The sequence below is a fragment of the Ovis aries genome, chromosome 23 (genome assembly GCF_016772045.2).
Source record: "Ovis aries strain OAR_USU_Benz2616 breed Rambouillet chromosome 23, ARS-UI_Ramb_v3.0, whole genome shotgun sequence".
NCBI classification, from domain to species: Eukaryota; Metazoa; Chordata; class Mammalia; order Artiodactyla; family Bovidae; genus Ovis; species Ovis aries.
Genome location: NC_056076.1, coordinates 14,257,053 through 14,280,980, shown reverse-complemented (window position 1 = coordinate 14,280,980; position 23,928 = coordinate 14,257,053). Strand labels below are relative to the sequence as shown.

Below are 23,928 nucleotides of genomic sequence, written 5' to 3'. Positions count from 1 at the left end.
CTCTATGAAATTAAAATGACTCCTTTTTTTCCTGTGTGTCTTGGGGCCTTTCCTTGAAGGGGAATTGGGTTGCAGTGGAGACAAGCCCATGCATTCTCTCGCTGGATATTGGACTTCCTGTGTATCTTTGGATTGTGGAAGAATGTGATATTCAGGATGTTTCAGGTGCTTTAGCAGAGTGCAGACATCTGCTTGTACTGCTGGGTCACAGCTGGTTTTCTGTGTGGGATTGCTGACACTTCTGGTGAGTAAGTAGCATGAGTCTTCTGGATGACCTCAGGAGGACACCTGTGCAAAGTTTTTTTCCACGTACCCTTAAAAATCATGTCATGTGCCACCACAGTTCTCATGACTTAGGGAGATGGTGCTTTAGATATTCACTTCCTCAGATGTTTCTTAAGCAGTGATATAGCGCCTACCCCACTCTTGTTCCTGAAATAGTCCTAGTATGGACTTGCTATTTGCTAATATCTGTTTTGTATACCTGAGTCAGTGTGAATTAGTACTTCTTGGGAAATAGTGTAAATTAATTGGAAGATCTATTAGGATATGGCTAAAATAACTAATTGTCCTCATTTTGGAAATCTAGCTTATGAGATTTCTAAGTAGCTAAAGAATGGATTGATCATTAAGTTGAATTGGCAAAGGGCCATAGATTTCTCTTGTAGATGATTTTTGCAAATGTGGATTCTGAAGTCGAGGCAATTGCTTCTGTAGTGGCTTGGCCCCGGGAGCTGGAACCTCAGCAGCAGCTGCTGCTGGGGCCTCTGCTGATGTCTGAGGGTGATGCTGCTGTACTGTTTTCTTCTGCCTTGATGTGTGTGTGTGTTAGTTACTTGGTTGTGTTAGTCACTCAGTTGCGTCCGAATCTTTGCAACCCCATGGACTGTAGCCTGCCAGGTTCCTCTGTCCATGGAATTCTCCAGGCAAGAATACTTTAGTATATATGTAGCAACCCAGGAAATACTGGGTTGCTATTCCCTTCTCCATGGATCTTCCCGACCCAGGGATCAAACCTGGGTCTCCTACATTGCAGGCAGATTTTTTACTGTCTGAGCCACCAGGGAAGCTCCTTACAAAATGCCTTAATTTGGCTTAAAATGCCTTGGTTTGGCTTAATTTCCCAAGTGGACTTAATCCACTGAGCATCTTCTGACTTGTCACCTGGAATTTTTGTGTCCGCTTAGTCACTTCAGTCGTGTCTGACTCTTTGTGACCCTGTGGACCATGGCCCGCCAGGCTCCTGTGTCCATCTGCGAAGGTGCCATTAGTGTTAAAGTAATATGTTCACTTGGTCATTTGAATCATTTGGCATCACCCCTACCCTCCATGTCCTCTATGCTTAAATTTCTTTTCCAGGTCCATCCGAAGGCACCTGGGCACCTAAATCATTTGTTAAACTAACATCCTGCCAAATGTACTGATTTTTTACTTAGTTAAGTTTAGCTAAACTATTCAGTAGAGGGGTAAGGAAAAGGAGGGAAGAAAGGGAAGCCTTCTGCTGTTTCTGAAGGTACATTTAAGGATATTCACTGAAAGTGGTATTATGACCTCACTGTACCCAGTTTCTTGGAGACTAAGAAGATCTGCTGGATGTTGAATCTCTCTCAGTTGAAAGGGAAAGAAAATAAACTTTATAAAATACTTCTTTAATAGTATAGTATAACCTTTTTTTGATCTTTAACATAATAGATAAATATTGAGAGTTTTGATTCTTAACAGCCATTTCATACATTTTGTATTGGGCTTATAAAGTAAGCTTTTGCAGATATGGTTGCTAGATATTTACCTGTTTATTGCCAGGCTTAGAAACTTTTAAAACATTTGGTCCTTAATCTTATACTGCTCACGAGCTTGTAGCAGTCCTTTACAGTTCCCAGTTTAAATGCTTGTGGTGTCATTACTTACATACGTTACATAATATTCAGTGAAAATCCTCTTTATTATCTCAGGAAAATCTAAGAAATTTTCCATTGGTAATATAAAGATAATAATAGTTTAAAAATTTATGTAACCCTTTTACAGTTAAATAGGGCCTCCTTGATAGCTCAGTAGGTAAAGAATCCGCCTGCAGTTCAGGAGACCCCAGTTTGATTCCTGGGTTGGGAAGATCCGCTGGAGAAGGGACAGGCTACCCACTCCAGTATTCTGTCCTGGAGAATTTCGTGGACTTTATAGTCCATGGGGTTGAAAAGAGACGGACATGACTGAGTGACTTTCACTATACTGTTAATCCCTGGTAGCTCAGACAGTAAAGAATCTGCCTGCAATTCAGGAGATCCTGGTTTAATCCCTGGGTTGGGAGGATCCCCTGGAGAAGAAAATGGCAACGGACTCCAGCATTGTTGCCTAGAAAGTTCCATGGACAGACCATGGGGTCGCAAAGAGTTGGACATGACTAAACAACTAACACACACACACAGAGGCACATCATACATACAGTTAAATACAGTGTTATTAAAGATAGTAAGAATGTATCAATATATCCAATGTGTACCTAGTTAAGAAAATTATTTAATGTAGAACTCTTTGGATTTGCCTGCTCACCTACACACACTTTTAGTCTTAGTCTTTACATTGCAATTGATAACTTGCCCTTTCAGCTTTGAGTGTATGTTTGAATAGACTTTATAATGTTTGAAAGACCTTGTTAACACCTAAGAGAGAACACACTAACAGAAGACTACCTGTGTAGTACATTTTAAAAAGTTACCCCCCCAAAAAAAAAAAAAAAGTTACCCAGAACTCCTTTATGAGTCTGTTCAACCTCTACTCTGGGTCTTCTTGGTAGCTTGTTTTCTTATGTAAAAAAAAATTAATCATTTTTATTGCTAGTTGCTTTACACTGCTGTATCAGTTTCTGCTCTATAGTAAAGTAAATCAGCCATACATATGTACATATCCTCTCTTGTTTGTATTTCTTTCCCATATAGGTCCCCAAAGAGCACCAAGTTAGGCTCCCTGTTCCATGCAGTAGGCTCTCATTAGTTATCTAATTTATACATAGTAGTGAATATATGTCAGTGCCGCTCTCCCAGTTCATCCCACCCCACCCCTGTTCCCTGTTGGTATCCATACATTTGTTCTCTTTGTATGTGTCTCTGTTTCTGCTTTGCAAATAAGACCTCCTTTACCATTTTTCTTGATTCTTCATTGAGATATGATATTTGTTTTTCTCTTTGATTTACTTTAGTCTGTATGACAGTCTCTGGGTCCATCCACATCTCTGCAGATTACACAGTTCTGTTCCTTTTTATGACTAATACTCCACTGTATATATGTACCACATCTTCTTTGTCCATTTTTCTGTTGATGGACATTTAGGTTGCTTCCATGTCCTGGCTGTTGTAAATAGTGCTACAGTGAACATTGAGGTACGTATATATTTTTGAATCATGGTTTTCTCTGGGTATATGCCCAGTAGTGGGACTGCTGGCTCATATGGTAGTTCTATTTTTAGTTTTTTAAGGAACCTCCATCTTGTTCTCCATAGTAGCTATATCAGTTCACATTCCCACCAACAGTGCAAGAGGGGTCTCTTTTCTCCACACGCTGTCCAGAGTACATTTTTGATGATGGCTATTCTGACTAGTGTGACATGATACCTCATGGTAGTTTTAATTTGCATTTTTCTAGTAATTAGTGATGTTGAGCATCTTTTCTTGTGTTTGTTGGCTACCTGTATGAGAAATGTCTATTTAGGTCTTCCGTCCCTGTTTGTTTGTTTATTTGTTTTTTTGGTATTGAGCGGCATGAGCTGTTTGTATATTGTGGAGATTAATCTGTCAGTTGCTTCATTTACACATATTTTGTCCCATTCTGAGGGTTGTTTTTTCATCTTGTTTTTTATTTTCTTTGTGTGTAAAAGCTTTTAAGTTTAATTAGGTCCCATTTGTTTATTTTTGTTTTTATTTTCAGTACTCTAGGAGATGAGTCCCAAAAGATCTTGCTATGATTTCTGTCAAAGTATGTTCTACTTATGTTTCCCTCTTAGAGTTTTATAGTATCTGGCCTTATATTTAGGTCTTTAATCCACTTGAGTTTATTTTTGTGTATGGTGTTAGGTAGTGTTCTAACTTCATTCTTTTACATGCTGCTGTCCAATTTTCTCAGCACCACTTATTGAAGACACTGTCTTCTGTCCATTGTATAGTATTGCCTCCCTTGTCATAGATTAGGTGACCATAGGTATGCTGGTTTATCTCTGGGTTTTTTATCCTATTCCATTGATCTCTTGTTTTGTGCCAGTACCATATATCTTTCTTGCTTTTTCTTTTTTTTTGATAATGTTTCTGCTTTATAATATACTGTCTGCTGCTGCTAAGTCACTTCAGTCGTGTCTGACTCTGTGTAACCCCATAGACGGCAGCCAACCAGGCTCCCCCGTCCCTGGGATTCTCCAGGCAAGAACACTGGAGTGGGTTGCCATTTCCTTCTCCAATGCATGAAAGTGCAAAGTGAAAGGGAAGTCGCCCAGTTGTGTCCGACTCTTCGCGACCCCATGGACTGCAGCCTACCAGGCTCCTCCATCCATGGGATTTTCCAGGCAATAGTACTGGAGTGGGGTAATATACTGTCTAGGTTTTATTTATTTATTTATTTTTATTTATTTATTTATTTTTACTGATCCTCCAGCTCCAGTTTTCTTTCTGAAGATTGTTTTGCTTTTCAGGGTCTTTGTGTTTCCAAATAAGCTGTAAAATTTTTTGTTCTCATCTGTGAAAAATGTCATTGGTAATTTGATAGTGGTTGCATTGAATCTGTAAATTGCTTGGGGTACTATAGTCATTTTCACAATATTGAGTCTTGTAATCCAGGAACATAGTATCTCTCTATCTGTTTCTGTCATCTTTGATTTCTTTTATCAGTTTCTTAACAGTTTTCTGCTTACAGTCTTTTGCCTCCTAGGTAGATTTATTCCTTGGTATTTTATTTTTTTTGTTGCAGTGGTAAATGGAATTGTTTCCTTAATTTCTCTTTCTAATCTTGCATTGTTAATGTACAGGAATGCAAGAGACTTCTGTGTATTAATTTTGTATTCTACAACTTTACTAAATTAATTGATGAGCTCTAGTCATTTTCTGATGGCATCTTTAGGATTTTCTACGTACACTATTATGTCTGTAGCAAACAGTGACAGTTTTACTTCTTTTATTTCTTATTCTTCTCTGATGACTGTGGCTAGGACTTCAAATCTGTGTTGAATAAAAGTGGTGAGAGTAGACACCCTTGTCTTGTTCTTAGAGGTAGGTTCCTTCTTTGCTCACTTTCTGGAAAATTTTTACCATAAACGGGTTGAATTTTGTCAACAGCTTTTTCTGCATCTGTTGAAATGATTACATGGTTTTTATTCTTCACTTTGTTAATGAGGTGGATCACTTTGGTTAATTTGCATATATTGAAAAATCCTTGCATCCCTGCAATCAGTTCAGTTCAGTTCAGTTCAGTTGCTCAGTCGTGTCCGACTCTTTGTGACCCCATGAACTGCAGCATGCCAGGCCTCCCTGTCCATCACCAACACCTGGAGTTCACCCAAACTCATGTCCATTGAGTTGGTGATGCCATCCAACCATCTCATCCTCTGTTGTCCCCTTCTCCTCCTGCCCTCAATCTTTCCCAGGATCAGGGTCTTTTCAAATGAGTCATTTCTTCCCATCAGGTGGCCAAAGGATTGGAGTCTCAGCTTCAACATCAGTCCTTCCAATTAACACCCAGGACTGTTCTCCTTTAGGATGGACTGGTTGGATCTCCTTGCACTACAAGGGACTCTCAACAGTTCAAAAGCATCAATTCTTCGGCACTCAGCTTTCTTTCTTTCTTTTTTTTAAATATAAATTTATTTATTTTAATTGGAGGTTAATTACTTTACAATATTGTATTGGTTTTGCCATACGTCAGCATGGGTCCACCACAGGTATACACGTGTTCCCCATCCTGAACCCGGCCTCCCTCCTCCCTCCCGGTACCATCCCTCTGGGTCGTCTCAGTGCACCAGCCCCAAGCATTCAGTATCTGCATCAAACCTGGACTGGCGATTCATTTCATATATGATATTATACATGTTTCAATGCCATTCTTCCAAATCATCCCACCCTCTCTCTCTCCCACAGACCAAAAGACTGTTCTATACATCTCTGTATCTTTTGCTGTCTCACATACAGGGTTATCATTACCATCTTTCTAGATTCCATATATATGCATTAGTATACTATATTGGTGGTTTTCTTTTTGGCTTACTTCACTCTGTATAATCAGCTCCAGTTTCTTCCACCTCATTAGAACTGATTCAAATGTATTCTTTTTAATGGCTGAGTAATACTCCATTGTGTATATGTACTACAGCTGTCTTATCCATCCATCTGCTGATGGACATCTAGGTTGCTTCCATCTCCTGGCTATTAGAAATAGTGCTCTGATGAACATTGGGGTACACGTGTCTCTTACAATTCTGGTTCCCTCGATGTGTATGCCCAGCAGTGGGATTGCTGGGTCATAAGGCAGTTCTATTTCCAGTTTTTTAAGGAATCTCCACACTGTTGTCCATAGTGGCTGTACTAGTTTGCATTCCCACCAACAGTGTAAAAGGGTTCCCTCTTCTCCACACCCTCTCCAGCATTTATTGCTTGTAGACTTTTGGATTGCAGCCATTCTGACTGGTGTGAAATGGTACCTCATTGTGGTTTTGATTTGCATTTCTCTGATAATGAATGATGTTGAGCATCCTTTTATGTGTTTGTTAGCCATCTGTATGTCTTCTTTGGAGAAATGTCTATTTAGTTCTTTGGCCCATTTTTTGATTGGGTCGTTTATTTTTCTGGAATTGAGCTGCAGGAGTTGATTGTGTATTTTTGAGATTAGTTGTTTGTCAGTTGCTTCATTTGCTATTATTTTCTCCCATTCTGAAGGCTGTCTTTTCACCTTGCTTATATTTTCCTTTGTTGTGCAGAAGCTTTTAATTTTAATTAGGTCCCATTTGTTTATTTTTGCTTTTATTTCCAATATTCTGGAAGGTGGGTCATAGAGGATCCTGTTGTGTATGTTGGAGAGTGTTTTGCCTATGTTCTCCTCTAGAAGTTTTATAGTTTCTGGCCTTACATTTAGATCTTTAATCCATTTTGAATTTATTTTTCTGTATGGTATTAGAAAGTGTTCTAGTTTCATTCTTTTACAAGTGGTTGACCAGTTTTCCCAGCACCACTTGTTAAAGAAATTGTCTTTAATCCATTGTATATTCTTGCCTCCTTTGTCAAAGATAAGGTGTCCATAGGTGTGTGGATTTATCTCTGGGCTTTCTATTTTGTTCCATTGATCTATATTTCTGCCTTTGTGCCAGTACCATACTCTCTTGATGACTGTGGCTTTGTAGTAGAGCCTGAAGTCAGGCAGGTTGATTTCCTCCAGTTCCATTCTTCTTTCTCAAGATTGCTTTGGCTATTCGAGGTTTTTTGTACTTCCATACAAATTGTGAAACTATTTGTTCTAGCTCTGTGAAAAATACTGTTGGTAGCTTGATAGGGATTGCATTGAATCTATAGATTGCTTTGGGTAGTATACTCATTTTCACTATATTAATTCTTCTGATCCATGAACATGGTATATTTCTCCATCTAGTAGTGTCCTCTTTGATTTCTTTCATCAGTGTTTTATAGTTTTCTATATATAGGTCTTTAGTTTCTTTAGGTAGATATATTCCTAAGTATTTTATTCTTTTCGTTGCAATGGTGAATGGAATTGTTTCCTTAATTTCTCTTTCTTTTTTCTCATTATTAGTGTATAGGAATGCAAGGGATTTCTGTGTGTTGATTTTATATTCTGCAGCTTTACTATATTCATTGATTAGCTCTAGTAATATTCTGGTGGAGTCTTTAGGGTTTTCTCTGTAGAGGATCATGTCATCTGCAAACAGTGAGAGTTTTACTTCTTCTTTTCCAATTTGGATTCCTTTTATTTCTTTTTCTGCTCTGATTGCTGTGGCCCAAAGTTCCAAAACTATGTTGAATAGTAATGGTGAAAGTGGGCACCCTTGTCTTGTTCCTGACTTCAGGGGAAATGCTTTCAGTTTTTTACCATGGAGGATAATGTTTGCTGTGGGTTTGTCATATATAGCTTTTATTATGTTGAGGTATGTTCCTTCTATTCCTGCTTTCTGAAGAGTTTTTATCATAAATGGATGTTGAATTTTGTCAAAGGCTTTCTCTGCATCTATTGAGATAATCATATGGCTTTTATTTTTCAATTTGTAAATGTGGTGTGTTACATTGATTGATTTGTGGATATTGAAGAATCCTTGCATCCCTGGGATAAAGCCCGCTTGGTCATGGTGTATGATCTTTTTAATGTGTTGTTGGATTCTGATGGCTAGAATTTTGTTAAGGATTTTTGCATCTATGTTCATCAGTGATATTGGCCTGTAGTTTTCTTTTTTTTGTGGCATCTTTGTCAGGTTTTGGTATTAGGGTGATGGTGGCCTCATAGAATGAGTTTGGAAGTTTACCTTCCTCTGCAATTTTCTGGAAGAGTTTGAGGAGGATAGGTGTTAGCTCTTCTCTGAATTTTTGGTAGAATTCAGCTGTGAAGTCATCTGGACCTGGGCTTTTGTTTGCTGGAAAATTTCTGATTACTGTTTCAATTTCCATGCTTGTGATGGGTCTGTTAAGATTTTCTGTTTCTTCCTAGTTCAGTTTTGAAAAGTTGTACTTTTCTAAGAATTTGTCCATTTCTTCCATGTTGTCCATTTTATTGGCGTATAATTGCTGATAGTAGTCTCTTATGATCCTTTGTATTTCTGTGTTGTCTGTTGTGATCTCTCCATTTTCATTTCTAATTTCATTGATTTGATTTTTCTCCCTTTGCTTCTTGATGAGTCTGGCTAATGGTTTGTCAATTTTTTCTATCCTTTCAAAGAACCAGCTTCTGGGTTTGTTGATTTTTGCCATGGTCTCTTTTGTTTCTTTTGCATTTATTTCTGCCCTAATTTTTAAGATTTCTTTCCTTCTACTAACCCTGGGGTTCTTCATTTCTTCCCTTTTTCTTTGCTTTAGGTGTAGAGTTAGATTATTTATTTGACTTTTTTCTTGTTTCTTGAGGTATGCCTGTATTGCTATGAACTTTCCCCTTAGCAGTGCTTTTACAGTGTCCTACAGGTTTTGGGTTGTTTTGTTTTCATTTTCATTCATTTCTATGGATATTTTGATTTCTTTTTTGATTTCTTCTGTGATGTGTTGGTTATTCAGTAGCGTGTTGTTCAGCCTCCATATGTTGGAATTTTTAATAGTTTTTCTCCTGTAATTGAGATCTAATCTTACTGCATTGTGGTCAGAAAAGATGCTTGGAATGATTTCAATATTTTATTTACCAAGGCTAGATTTATGGCCCAGGATGTGATCTATCCTGGAGAAGGTTCCGTGTGCGCTTGAGAAAAAGATGAAATTCATTGTTTTGGGGTGAAATGTCCTATAGATATCAATTAGGTCTAACTGGTCTATTGTATCATTTAAAGTTTGTGTTTCCTTGTTAATTTTCTGTTTAGTTGATCTGTCCATAGGTATGAATGGGGTATTAAAATCTCCCACCTTTATTGTGTTATTGTTGATTTCCCCTTTCATACTTGTTAGCATTTGTCTTACATATTGCGGTGCTCCTATATTGGGTGCATATATATTTATAATTGTTGTATCTTCTTCTTGGATTGATCCTTTGATCATTATGTAGTGTCCTTCTTTGTCTCTTTTCACAGCCTTTGTTTTAAAGTCTATTTTATCTGATATGAGTATTGCTACTCCTGCTTTCTTTTGGTCTGCTTGCATGGAAAATCTTTTTCCAGCCCTTCACTTTCAGTCTGTATGTGTCCCCTGTTGTAGACAACATATATAGGGGTCTTGTTTTTGTATCCATTCAGCCAGTCTTTGTCTTTTGGTTGGGGCATTCAACCCATTTACATTTAAGGTAATTATTGATAAGTATGATCCCGTTGCCATTTACTTTATTGTTTTGGCTTCCAGTTTATACACCCTTTTTGTGTTTTCTGTCTAGAGAAGATCCTTTAGCATTTTTTGGAGAGCTGGTTTGGTGGTTTTGAATTCTCTCAGCTTTTGCTTATCTGTGAAGCTTTTGTTTTCTCCTTCATATTTGAGTGAGATCCTTGCTGGGTACAATAATCTGGGCTGTAGGTTATTTTCTTTCATCACTTTAAGTATGTCCTGCCATTCCCTCCTGTCCTGAAGAATTTCTGTTGTAAGATCAGCGGTTATCCTTATGGGAATCCCCTTGTGTGTTATTTGTTGTTTTTCCCTTGCTGCTTTTAATATTTGTTCTTTGTGTTTGATCTTTATTAATTTGATTAATATGTGTCTTGGGGTGTTTCGCCTTGGGTTTATCCTGTTTGGGACTCTCTGGGTTTCTTGGACTTGGGTGATTATTTCCTTCCCCATTTTAGGGAAGTTTTCAACTATTATCTCAAGTGTTTTCTCATGGTCTTTCTTTTTGTCTTCTTCTTCTGGGACTCCTATGATTCGAATGTTGGGGCATATAACATTGTCCCAGAGGTCTCTGAGATTGTCCTCATTTCTTTTAATTCATTTTTCTTTTTTCCTCTCTGTTTCATTTATTTCTACCATTCTATCTTCTACCTCACTTATCCTATCTTCTGCCTCCGTTATTCTACTGTTGGTTCCCTCCAGAGTGTTTTTGATATCATTTATTGCATTATTCATTATATATTGATTCTTTTTTATTTCTTCTAGGTCCTGTTAAACCTTTCTTGCATCTTCTCAATCCTTGTCTCCAGGCTGTTTATCTGTGATTCCATTTTGATTTCAAGATTTTGGAACATTTTCAGTATCATTATTTGGAATTCTTTATCAGGTAGATTCCCTATCTCTTCCTCTTTTGTTTGGTTTGGTGGGCATTTATCCTATTCCTTTACCTGCTGGGTATTCCTCTGTCTCTTCATCTTGTTTATATTGCTGAGTTTGGGGTGTCCTTTCATAGTCAAAGGCTTTAAGTAGTCAATGAAGCAGTAGTAGATGTTTTTCTGGAATTCTCTTGCTTTTGCCATGATTCCACAGAGGTTGGCAATTTCATCTCTGGTTCCTCTGCCTTTTCTAAATCTAGTTTGAACATTTGGAAGTTCTCTGTTCACGTACTGTTGAAGCCTATAATTTTGAGCATTACTTTGCTAGCATGTGAAATGAGTGCAAATGTCCGGTAGGTTGAACATTGTTTGACATCACCTTTCTTTGGGATTGAAATGAGAACTGCTCTTTTCCAGTCCTGTGGCCACTGCTGAGTTTACCAAATTTGGTGGCATATTGAGTGCAGCACTCTAACAGCATCATCTTTTAGGATTTGAAGTAGTTCAGCTGGAATTCCTTCATCTTTGTGCTCTTAGCCCCACATTTTTGTACTCAGTCCTCTCAGCCCCCATCACCATTGGCAAAATCCTGTCTTGGTCAGTGGCACCCAGGGCTGATTTTGAAGGAGGCTTTGGGATGGACGATGCTCAGGATGCTGGAGCCTATCCTGGCAGAGGAGACCTTGGCTTGAGGTGTGTGTGGAGGGTGAGCCTGCTCAGATGAGTGCACCTCCCAGTGCTTGTATGGGCTGAAGTGGGTGGATGGGGATGGGGATTAAAATGACAGCCCCGCCTGTTGCTCACGACTTAGCCGTGGTGCCTTGCTTCTACGGTGTCCTGGCTTTCTTCTGCAGACTTTCCCAGTTGTTGAACTCCTTCTTCCTGTCCATTCAGGCTCTCTTCACAACCACCAGCTGTCCCCTTCCTGGGTCCATGTCCAAACCCCACTTTCCAGCACTCAGCCCTCCTCTCGACAGAAGACACATGACTCAGGCTGGGCTGGACAAGGCTGCAGTAGAGACCATGTGCACAGTTCTTACTTTGTCATGCCTTTCACAGATGGTCCACCATATTCTCCTTTGATCCTCTGAAGGTCCCTTTCTGTCCCCGCAAATTTCCCCACCATGAGGGGATTTTCTGATCAAGAACCTCTTCTCACCTTCAGCTTTCCCTCAGGGTTGCAGGTCCTTTTTTTGATTCTTTTTTTTTTTTCTCTTTTTCCCTACCCCACTGTGAGGGGATTTTTCCTGTCCTTTTATGTGTTCAGAGTCTTCTTCTAATATTCAGCAGGTACTCTGTGTGAGAATTGTTCCATTTATAGATATATTCTTGATGTACTGGTGAGGAGACATGAATTCTGCATCCTTCTCTTCCGCCATCCTGACTCCTCTTTGATAGTTTTTGAAGGAAGCAAAAGCTTGACAAAGGTGATACACTCTTTCACTTTAAAGTAGGATCATCCAGCTCAGTCTGAATTCTGACAATATGTTAAATTTCTGATTTGTAGACATGGGCATTTTTTTCTTATTGAATACAGTATTGTATTCCCTTTTAGACATCTCTCTTATGCAACAGAAGACAGGAGAAAAATAAGCCTCTACCCAGCAAAAAGGAAAATAGTAGCTTATATATATTGAGTTCTTATTATATGACAGGCACTATTCTAAGCACTTTTTCCTTGTACTGGTTTATTTAATATTTCTAACTCTGTGAGACACAGTTACTCTTTATAGTCTCATTTTATAGATGAGGAAGCTAACACAGAGATGTTAAGTAATTTACCAAAAGTCTTGTAAGTAATAGTTGGCACAGCAGGGATCCAAATCCCAGCTGTTCAACATCACTGTCTATTAATACTCTGCTGAATTGTCACTTAAAGTAGAAAGTTATATAATTATTTTAATTTTAGTTTTGATCGATGTAAATGTGACATTCTCTGTCTCGGTAAAAATTTGGTTTCTGTTTCTAAGATCTCCACTGAAGTGATGAAGTGCGTGTAGCCTATTCCTGATGCTTCTCTTTTTGCACTCTACCTTTGTAATATCTGTAATAGCTGTAACTGCTTGCAGGAAAAAAGAAGGATGTGAAAAACAGTGCTACGTGGATTCAGTTGCTTGGTTAATTGCTTTATATTCCACTGGAGGCTTGCTGGAATTGTCTCTATTTAGAAATCTAAAATTTCCCATCATGAACCAAATTAATTCTGCCCTGAACATTCTTTTTGCCTAGCATGTTTCGCCAAGGGATGCATGACTTGAAAGTCTGGCCTAACGTAGAAGCAGATGGATCAGAACCCACCAAAACTCCTGGCAGAACAAGCAGTACTCTCTCAGAGGATCAGATGAGTCGCCTTGCCAAGGTAAAAAATAAATTACTGGAACAGGTGGAAAGCTTTGAATGATAATCTGTTGCATAAATTGATATTATGAATTCTGTGAGGTTACTTTTAAATTTAAATTCAAGCTTTTAATAATAGTTTTATTGAAATATAATTCATGTACCAAAATGTTCACACTTGGAAAGTGTACTATTCAGTGATTTTTTTTTTTTTTTAGTGAATTCACAGAGTTGTGCATTCATTACCAGTCTACCTTTAGACCATTTTTATAAAAAATGTAACTGTGTACCCATTAGCAGTCATTCCCTGTTCCCTCTTCTCTCCAGCTCCTACCAACTACTAATCTACTTCTATCTCTGGATTTTCCAGAATTGGATATTTCATGTAAAGAGAATCATGTAATTTATTGCTTTTTGTGTCTGAAACTCCAACGGATTTGAAAACATAGAGCTTTTGGTAATACTTTCAGGATGATCACCTCCCTTTTTTGGTCACATAATCTGAAAGATGCATGTGTTATTACATGCTGGAGATTCTTATATTGTTTGAAAATGAAAATTTCTTATACTAGCTAGTTTAAATTGCTCTCACTCCACCATACTCCTCTTTTTATAAACTGAATTATTACCTTTTTCTTTCAGAATTGCGTTAGTGAAGTGTTTTCATTTAGCTTTTGTATTTCTAAGTTAAATTCCTTTTTTAAATCACAACAGTTTAACTTATTTTGTGAATATCTGTTCAAAAAGTACTATGTTACATAGTAACTTCCCACCAGCCATCTGTTTTACACATGGTGGTGTGTTATGTCCGGGCTGCTTTCTCAGTTCGTCCCACTCTCTTTCCCCAGCTGTGTCTGCACGTTCGTTCTCTACATCTGTGTCTCTATTGCTGCAAACAGCACAGGGAATTATATTCAATATCTTGTAATAACCTGTAATGGAAAATAATTGGAAAAAGTGATCAGTATCTTGTTATAACCTGTGTTGGACAATAATTGAAAAAAGTGTACACAAACACGTTTGTTTGAATCACTTTGCTGTACATGTTAAACGTAATATTGTAAATCAGCTATACTTGAAAAAAAAGACTGTGGCAAAAAGAAAAAGTACTATGTTAAATACTGTTTAAGTATCCTTTTACAATTCTTTAGTTAAGAGATGAGACTTTAATTTTTACATGTAGTTTTCCTTTCTGATCTTACATGGATGACTCTATAATGTCTGGAGAAAGTTTTGGTGCCAAACATTTGACAACTTGTTGCCTCAACCTACATGTGGAAGAAACCCTAATTGTAAAGAATAAGCACTTGAAGTGTCTAAGCTTTGTGCTTCAATATAGTTTTTTTCAAGTTTATTCTATCTTTTTATATGTCTCTTTTATGGAAAAATTGTATCAGAGCTTCTTAATAAGCATTTTGACCAAATTGCTATTGTCCTCCATAAGTACTATTCCCCTCCATAATTAAATAAATAAAACTTAGCTTTCAGTTCAGCTACTCATTGTGAGATTTTGTTGACATTCTTACATGTAATACAGGAAACCTCTTATACTTTTCATATGTATACTTTCTCTTTAAGAATTTATCTTAGTGATGCTATTTTATTGAAGTTACTCTGACTTTTATAAACTGTGAATAATAGAAATTGTATCAGAATCACCTCATTTATAAGCTGTAAGCTTATATCTCACATACAGGAAAACCTTAAGTTGTCTCTAAGAACAGCATTCATTATGAAAATGAATATTATGAATCATGTAATAACAAAATTCTGAATTTGAGGAGAAATGGCTGAGCCAAGAAATATAAAGCTATGTAGTTGCACAGTGCATCCACTTTGTTTCTTTTATATTAAACAAATATTATAGGCTTCTATTCATATGTTTGTAATTTTTTCCCAATTTTTATTTATTTTTTTTAAATTATGACTTTAATTGAATGTTTATAGTAGAAATTTTGCTTTTCACGATTTAATAATTGCAATGAAAATTTTAGTAGTCAATTTAAGGTAACCAACCTTACAAATAAATATCAACAAGTATCATAAATACCAATAAATATAAAAGAACATGTAAAATTTCAAAATTTTGTCAGAACTTGTATTATAGTTGACATCTTTGCTTCATAGAAGAGTAGGATCATATACTCTTAAAACATCCTACAGCAAAGATGAACATACAACCACTTTATGTTTTTGTTATATATATTAGTATTGTTGTTGCTGTTGTGTTGCTGTTGTTCAGTCACTAAGTTGTATCTGACTCTTTGCCACCACATAGATAGCAGCATTCCGGGCTCTTCTGTTCTCCACTATCTCCTGGTTCAGTTCAGTTGCTCAGTCATGTCCAACTCCTTGCGATCCCATGGACTAAAGCATGCCAGGCTTCCCTGTCCATCACCAACTCCTGGAGCTTGCTCAAACTCATGTCCATCGAGTTGGTGATGCCATCCAACCATCTCATTCTCTGTCATCCCCTTCTCCTCCTGCCTTCAATCTTTCCTAGCATCAGAGTCTTTTCCATTGAGTCAGTTCTTTGCATCAGGTGGCCAAAATATTGGAGTTTCAGCTTTAGCATCAGTCCTTCCAATGAATATTCAGGACTGATTTCCTTTAGGATGGACTGGTTGGAACTCCTTGCAGTCCAAGGGACTCTCAAGAGTCTTCTCCCGCACCAGAATTAAAAAGTATCAATTCTTTGCCCCTCAGCTTTCTTTATAGTCCAACTCACATCCATACATGACTACTGGAAAGACTATAGTTTTGACTAGATGGACTTTTGTTGGCAAAGTAATGTTTCTTTTGTTTAATATGCTGTCTAGGTTGGTCATAACTTTTCTTCCAAGTAGCAAGCGTCTTTTAATTTCATGGCTGCATTCACTATCTGCAGTGATTTTGGAGCCCAAGAAAATAAAGTCTCTCACTGTTTCCATTATTTCCCCATCTGTTTGTCATAAAGTGATGGGACTGGATGCCATGATCTTAGTTTTCTGAATGTTGAGTTTTAAGCCAACTTTTTCACTCTTCTCTTTGACTTTCATCAAGAAACTCTTTAGTTCTTCTTCACTTTCAGCCATAAGGGTGGCGTTATCTGCATATCTGAGGTTATTGATATTTCTCCCAGCAATCTTTATTCCAGCTTGTGCTTCATCCAGCCCAGCATTTTCCATGATGTACTTTGCATATAAGTTAAATAAGCAGGATAACACTATGTAGCCTTGATGTACTCCTTTCCCAATTTGAAGTTTGCTCAAATTCATGTCCATTGAGTCGGTGATGGTATCTAACCATCTCACCTTCTCGCGCCCCCTTCTCCTTTTGCCTTTAATCTTTCCCAGCATCAGGGTCTTTGCCAGTGAGTCAACTCTTCACCTCAGTTGGCCAGAGTATTGGAGCTTCAGCTTCAGCATCAGTCTTGCCAAAGAATATTTAGGGTTAATTTCCTTCAGAATGATAGGTTTCATGATCTCTTTGCAGTCCAGGGAACTTTCAGTAGTCTTCTCCAGCACCACAGTTTGAAAGCATTAATTCTTTGGTGCTCAGCCTTCTTTATGGTCCAACTCTCACATCTGTACATGACACTGGAAAAAACATTGCTTTGCCTATATGCGGCTTTGTCTTTGACAAACTGATATCTCTGCTTTTTAATACACTATCTAGGTTTGTCATAGTTTTCTTCCTTTTAATTTCATGCTGCAGTCTCTGTCTGCAGTGATTTTGGAGCCCAGGAAAATAAAATCTGTCACTGCTTCCACTTTTTCATTTTTTATTTGCTATAAAGTGATGGAACTGTAAATCATGGTCTAGTTTTTTGAATGTTGAGTTTTAAGCCAGGTTTTTCATTCTCCTCTTTAACCCTTATCAAGAGGCTCTTTAGTTCCTCTTCCCTTTCTGCCCTTAGTGATATCATCTGAATTTCTGAAGTTATTGATATTTCTCCCAGCACTCTTGATTCCAGCTTGTGATTCATCCAGCTCCACATTTCACATAATGTACTCTGCATATAAGTTATGTAAGCAAGGTGACAATATACTGCCTTGTTGTACTTCTTTCCCAGCTTTGAAGCAGTCTGTTGTTCCATATCCAGTTCTAACTGTTGCTTCTTGACCCGCATACAGGTTTCTCAGGAAATAGGTAAGGTGGTCTGATACTCCCATCTCTTTAAGAATTTTCCATAGTTCATTGTGATCCACACAGTGAAAGGCTTTAGCGTAGTCAGTGAAGCAGAAATATATGTTTTTCTGGAATTCCCTTGCTTTCTCATGATCCAACAAATGTTGACATTTTGCTCTCTAGATCATCTGCCTTTCCTAAATCCAGCTTGTTCATCTGGAAGTTCTTGGTTCATGTACTGCTGAAGCCAAGCCTGAAGCATTTTGAGCATAACCTTGTTAGCATGTGAAATGAGTGCAGTTGTATGGTAGTTTGAACATTCTTTGGCATTGCCCTTCTCTGGGATTGGAATGAAAATTGACCTTTTCCAGTCCTGTGGCCCCAGCTGAGTTTTGTATGACATATTGTATGACAAATTTGCTGACATATTATATGGAGCACTTTCACAGCAGCATCTTTTAGGATTTTAAATAGCTCAGCTAGGTACCCATCACTTTCACTAGCTTTGTTTGTAATAATACTTTCTGAGGCCTACTTGACTCCAGGATGTCTGGGTCTAGGTGAATGACCACACCATCATGGTTATCTGGGTCATTAAGACCCTTTCCATATAGTTCTTCTGTATATTCTTGTGACCTTTTCTTAATCCCTTCTGCTTCTGTTAGTTCGTTACTGTATCTGACCTTTATCATGCCCATCCTTGTATGAAATGTTCCCTTGATATCTCCCAATATTCTTGAAGAGGTGGCTAGTCTTTGCCATTCTACTGTTTTTCTGTTTCTTCACATTGTTCATGTAAGAAGGCCTTTTTATTTCTCGTTGCTATTCTCTGGAACTCTGCATTCATTTGAATGTATCCCTTTCTCCCTTTACTTTTGCTTCTCTTCTTTCCTCAGCTATTTGTAAAGCCTTCTCACCCAACCACTTTACCTTCTTGCATTTCTCTTTCTTGGGGATGATTTTGGTTACCTCCTCCTGTACAGTGTTATAAACCTCCGTCTGTAGTTTTACTTCACTTTATAAGATCTAATTCCTTGCATCTGTATGTCACTTCCATTATATAATCATAAGGGATTTGATTTCAATTGTACGAGAATTGACTAATGGTTTTCCCTACTTTCTTCAATTTAAGCCTGAATTTTGTAGTAAGGAGCTCATGATCTGAGTCACAGTCAGCTCTAGGTCTTGTTTTTATTGACTGTTTTGAGCTTCTCCATTACTGGCTGCAAAGAGCGCAATGAATCTAATTTCAGTACTGATCATCTGGTGATGTCCATGTGTAGAGTCTTCTCTTGAGCTGTTGGAAATAGTGTTTGCTATGACCAGTCTGTTCTCTTGACGAAACCCTGTTAGCTTTTGCCCTGTTTCATTTTATACTCCTTTGTAGTGGTTCATATTCTATGATTCTAAAAGCACTGACATAGCAAATAATGGGGGATTTTTTTCTCTCCACCTAAATAGAAGAAAACACATGCCGTCATCGTTTGGCAATTGTGGGATTGTTGTTCATGCCGTTCCTTTTTTTCTGTAAAACATATGCCTGGAGTAAAGCATCGTTTAGGACCTGCCTAATACAAATGATCTGGCTATGGTCTTAGATTTTGTTTTTGTTATTGTTTGATTAGTGCCTGTTTCTTGACTTTAGTTTTTCAGACTGGCTTCCTGAGTAATTTCTTTCTGTTATACCAGAAAAAGTATACTTTGATATTTGTTGTGATCTTAATTTCTAAACTTATTAAAGAGGATACACTTTGATACTAGGTATGCTCTGAACTTAAATATATTTTGGTATTGTGTTTTCTTCAAATTATACCACAGTAGCTTTTTCTCTCTCCTTATCTCTTCCTCTCAGTTTTCTGGTTCCACATTAAAAAGTTTGCCTTGTTAGATTGTCATTCTCATCTACAAAATATTTTGAAACTGTCTATGGTACAATATACTTTTAAAACCTGGGGAAAGAATGTTTGCGCTCATTTTTCCAGTTTCATGTAAAAGGAACAGATACTTCTATTTCTCACACTATCATTTTAAGAAAAGAAATGAATATTTTAATAGATGATGTTTAAGTGGTTAGAACTGAACGATTTCTTTCATAGTACTTTGATTTTTCAGCCAATGAATTTACTCTGATTGTTTTTAATTGTCAAGAAGGTGACTTTGTTAGCAGAAGGAATCTGTAGACTCTTCCTCCTGTGGGCTTTGGTTCTTGGAAGGGATGCAAAGAGTTTAAGGTCTCACCCCATTGCAAGAAGATTTATTAACAATAAGGAAAGAAAGAACAGATTACAAAGAGTTGGACCTGACTGAGTGCACACAAAGAACAGAGAAACACTTCATGAGAGAGGTGGGCTGTCAAGGGAGGCAAATTTCCCTGGAGGGTTGGGGTATAAGAGTTTTTAAGGCAGGATCATTTGCATAATCCAGGGAGTTTGTTGAGTAACAGCTGCAAGTTATAGTACTATGAAAGGATGCTCTACTGCGCATGTCCTTCACACAATTCAGTCTGTTATAATTAGATGTATGTTTTCAAGGAATATTTGTGAGCAGTTAAAGTCCAATGGCCACCAAAGGTTGCCTTAGTACTGGATAGTTAGGGGTGTGTCAATGTGCTAGAGTAGGGAAAGTCCTGCCAGTAGGGCTGGTGGGGGGATTTTAAAGCCACCTGACTATTTTTGGAGTACTGGTGGGCATATTAGGGACAGGACTGGTAAATTGCTTGGTGAGGTTATGGGGCTCTTGGATGGTTAGTTGAAGGGACCGCCTCTCATTGGCTCTTCCCTGGTGGCTAAAAGGTTAAAGTGTCTGCCTCTAATGCGGGAGACCCTGGTTCGATCCCTGGGTCGGGAGGATCCCCTGGAGAAGGAAACGGCAACCCACTCCAGTATTCTTGCCTGGAGAATCCCATGGACGGAGGAGCCTGGTCGGCTACAATCCATGGGGTCGTAAAGAGTCAGACATGACTGAGTGACTTAACTAACTAACTAACTAACTAACTAACATTCCTGTCGATCAGCTTAAATGTAAAAAGGTGTGTATTAATCTGAATAATAGCAAAGTGTAGTTTCCATGCATCCTGTAAGCCAAAATAAATAGCAAAGTGACAGTTTTCAAACTACAGTTTAAGAGAGTTTATTCAGTTAAAGAACTGCTTTAGTCTTGGCTGCTTCCAGTTAATAGAATAAGGGGGCTGGGAAATGAAGATGAACTTTTTATAAATGGCCTGTGAAAAGACAGTGTTATATAATTACTAAGCAAAGAACCTCAAAATCAAGCGGTACCAAATATTCTAATTCTTATTGATAGATCTGAGAGTAAATTATAACTGTAATTTGAATAATTGAAGTTTAAAAGCCTGATTTCTAGGTTTTACATTTTTTAAGAGTTTAAATCCTCCTGGAATAGTTTTAGTGGAGTCAATCTTTAATGATTTTACATGATTTTTTGAACATGCCTAATGTTCATTTGAGGAAAAATTGAGTGTAAGAAAAGGAAACAGAACTCAATAGTCTTCAGTTTAGTTCTTACTTTTTATAACTGAATTTCTTAGACTTAGTAGGGAACAGGAAGAAAGTGAATGTATTGAAATATACTCTTTCCCTCATCTTCCTTTTTGTCTTCTCTTTCCCATCTCTAAATTTCCCCAATTAATTTGTATTAATGTGTAGTAACTTTCTGTTAGAATTGATTTGTGAAAATAATAAAAGGCCAGACCTCTTGGGCATGTTATTACACTTTGGTTGTCTGTGAGCCAACCTTTGAATAATTGTGGCTGTTACTTGAGCTCCATTTTTCAGCTCCATTTTTCAACTTGTCATATTTTAAGAGTTTTATGACTAGGATGCATATCCACCTGGGGTTTTGGATGTGACTACTAAGTTTTAGTGTTTGATTTATATTTGAGTTCGTGTCTTTAGATAAAAGCGTCCATCTCCACTGTCTTCATTTTAGCAGCTCTGCTTGTTGCCTTTGGAATGTGCTTTAGTTTCTGTCAATTTGATTAAGAGGAGGCAAAAGAAAGTAAGGACTATTTGAAAAATGCTTTGTGGTCTGTGTGACACAGATAGGGTAGGGAATCTTAGGGAGAGGGTATAAATGAGAGCTGCTACAGAGAAGTTGTGGTAGGATGTGGTTATATTTCAGGCTGACCCTTAGAGTGCCTTGAAGGGGTAATTGTGGGTCCAGAATCCAGACTCAGGTTTGTAATCACAGAAACTGCATTTATTTTAGTTCATCCAGAAAAAGTTAGTATTTTGAACATAGGTTCATGCCAATCAATACAAAGGGTTATTTTTAACCTCATGATGTAGACCTGTACTATCATAATAGCCTCAATTCACATATGGCAACTTAATTAAATAAAATTTAAAATCAGTTGCTTTGTTACCATAATCACATTTCAAGTGCTCAATAGCCACATGGCTAGTGGTTACCTAGTAGACAGTGCAAGTAGGGAAATATTTCCATTATTGCTGAAAGTTCTATTGAGCAAGTTCTGTTGAGCAGCACTGGTCTAGAATGCCAATTTAATAATTTTTAAATGGTGAGTAACCATATTATCTTTATGGTAACCATATTACTTGAGCCTGTTACCCAGGACACCATTTTTCAAGGCAAGTTGCAAATTAAATTAGCCTTCAGGAGATTATTAATTTCTTAATCATGAAGGACCCTGAAGGAGCTAGAAAGTTTGTGAGATATTTCTCTCAGTTTGAGGAAATCTTTAAAGTTCTTTTCCTCTTTCTCTCTTGACATCATTTCTCTAGTTTCTTGAATATACTGTATGTTTTGAATAAACATTGACTAGTTATCATGATCACAAAATAATCCTTTACAATTGAGATTAAGGTAATGAAGAAATTTTCTGGTTACAAAATTTTATGAAATGAAATTGAGGCTATTTAAATTATTTCACAGTACTAATTGACCTGCTGAAATATTTACCCTTAAAAGTAAATATTTTACATAGAATGAACTGCATTGAATGGGTACTTGTCTTGAGGTGTGAATTTAGAGGAGTTCACTGAGATTTTAAGTATATGGACAAGTCCTCTTTATCGCCACCATCATCACTTCTTGTTGAAGATACACTCCTAAATGTTGGAGATTTAAGAACTAGATTACCAGGTTGAAGCTGTTATTATTATTATTAGTGACATTACAAGTAATACTAAAACAGTAATAATCACCTTGCATGTATAAACAGCATTAATAGCTCCAAAACCCTTTAGCATGAATCAGGAACTGAAATGGAGACTATTTTTCATTCAAATTCCAACTGTATCTTGTTCATTTGTGATATTGGATAGCTACCTAACCTTTACGAAGTCATGAATTCCTCATCTATAAATAGGAGTAACTATTATATCTACTTTTTTGAGTTTCTATGAAGACTAGATATAAATGAGATTAAATAAATATTTAAAGGATTTAACATATTATGGGACAGTTGTTCAGTCGCTAAGTCATGTCACTTTGTGACCTTTGTGACATATCACCACATGACACTTTGTGACCCTGTGGACTACAGCACGCCAGGCTTCCCTGTCGTTCACTATTTCCCAGAGTTTGCTCAAACTCATTTCCATTGAGTTGGTGATGCCATCCAACCATCTTACCTCTATTGCTCCCTTTTCCTCCTGCCCTTAATCTTTCCCAGCATCAGGGTCTTTTCCAGTGAGTTGGCTCTTTGCCTCAGGTGGCAAAACTATTGAAACTTCAGCTTCAGCATCAGTCCTTCGGATGAATATTCAGGGTTGATTTTCTTTAGGATAGACTGGTTTGAGCTCCTTGCAGTCCAAGGGACTCACAAAAGTCTTCTCCAGCACTACAGTTCAAAAGCATCAATTCTTGGTCACTCAGCCTTCTTTATGGTCCAACTCTCACATGTGTACATGACTACTGGAAAAATCATATGTGTATCAGTCACTTACTCACATCTGACTGTTTCTGACCAGAGAGACTATAGCCCTCCAGACTTCTCTGCACATGGAATTCTCCAGGCAAGAATACTGGAGTGGATGGCCATTCCCTTCTCCAGAAAATCTTCCTGACCCAAGGTTTGAACCTATATCTCCCTGCATTGCAGGCAGATTCTCTACCATCTGAGCCACCAGGGAATCCCAGAAAAACCACAGCTTTGACTATACAGCCTTTTGTCGGCAAAGTGGTATCTCTGCTTTTAATATGCTATCTAGGTTTTTCATAGCTTTTTTCCCAAGGAGCAAGCGTCTTAATTTTATGGCTACAGTCACCTTCCGCAGAGATTTTGGAGCACAAGAAAATAAAGTCTATCACTATTTTTGCTTTTCCTCGGTTTGCCATCAAGTGATGATGCTGGATGCCATGATCTTAGTTTTTTGAATGTTGAGTTTTAAGCCAGCTTTTCCACTCTCCTCTTTCACCTTTATCAAGAGGCTCTTTAGTTGTTCCTCCCCTTCTGCCATTAGGGTGGTGTCACGCTTATCTGAGGTTGTTGATACTTCTTTTGGCAATCTTAATACCAGCTTGTGATTCATCCAACTTGGCTTCCCTGGTGGCTCAGATGGTAAAGAATCTGCCTGCAATGCAGGAGAACTGGGTTTCATCCCTGGATTGGGAAGATCCCCTGAAGGAGGGCATGACGGCCCACT

The 23,928-nt window shown here is 37.7% G+C and overlaps 1 protein-coding gene across 9 annotated transcripts in view; it reads left to right on the top strand.

Moving 5' to 3' along the window:
* The window catches only part of PIK3C3 (phosphatidylinositol 3-kinase catalytic subunit type 3), a 160,918-nt gene that overhangs the window by 12,773 nt on the left and 124,217 nt on the right, over positions 1 to 23,928 (top strand). For all 9 annotated transcript variants that reach the window (XR_006057810.1, XR_006057811.2, XR_009598139.1 and 6 more), the window contains exon 4: positions 13,082 to 13,211. Coding sequence is in view for 6 of the 9 variants with exons in the window: in XM_004020410.6 (XP_004020459.1) it covers positions 13,082 to 13,211 (130 nt within the window). In the remaining 3 variants the exon portion in view is untranslated. The remainder of the gene's footprint in view (positions 1 to 13,081; positions 13,212 to 23,928) is intronic.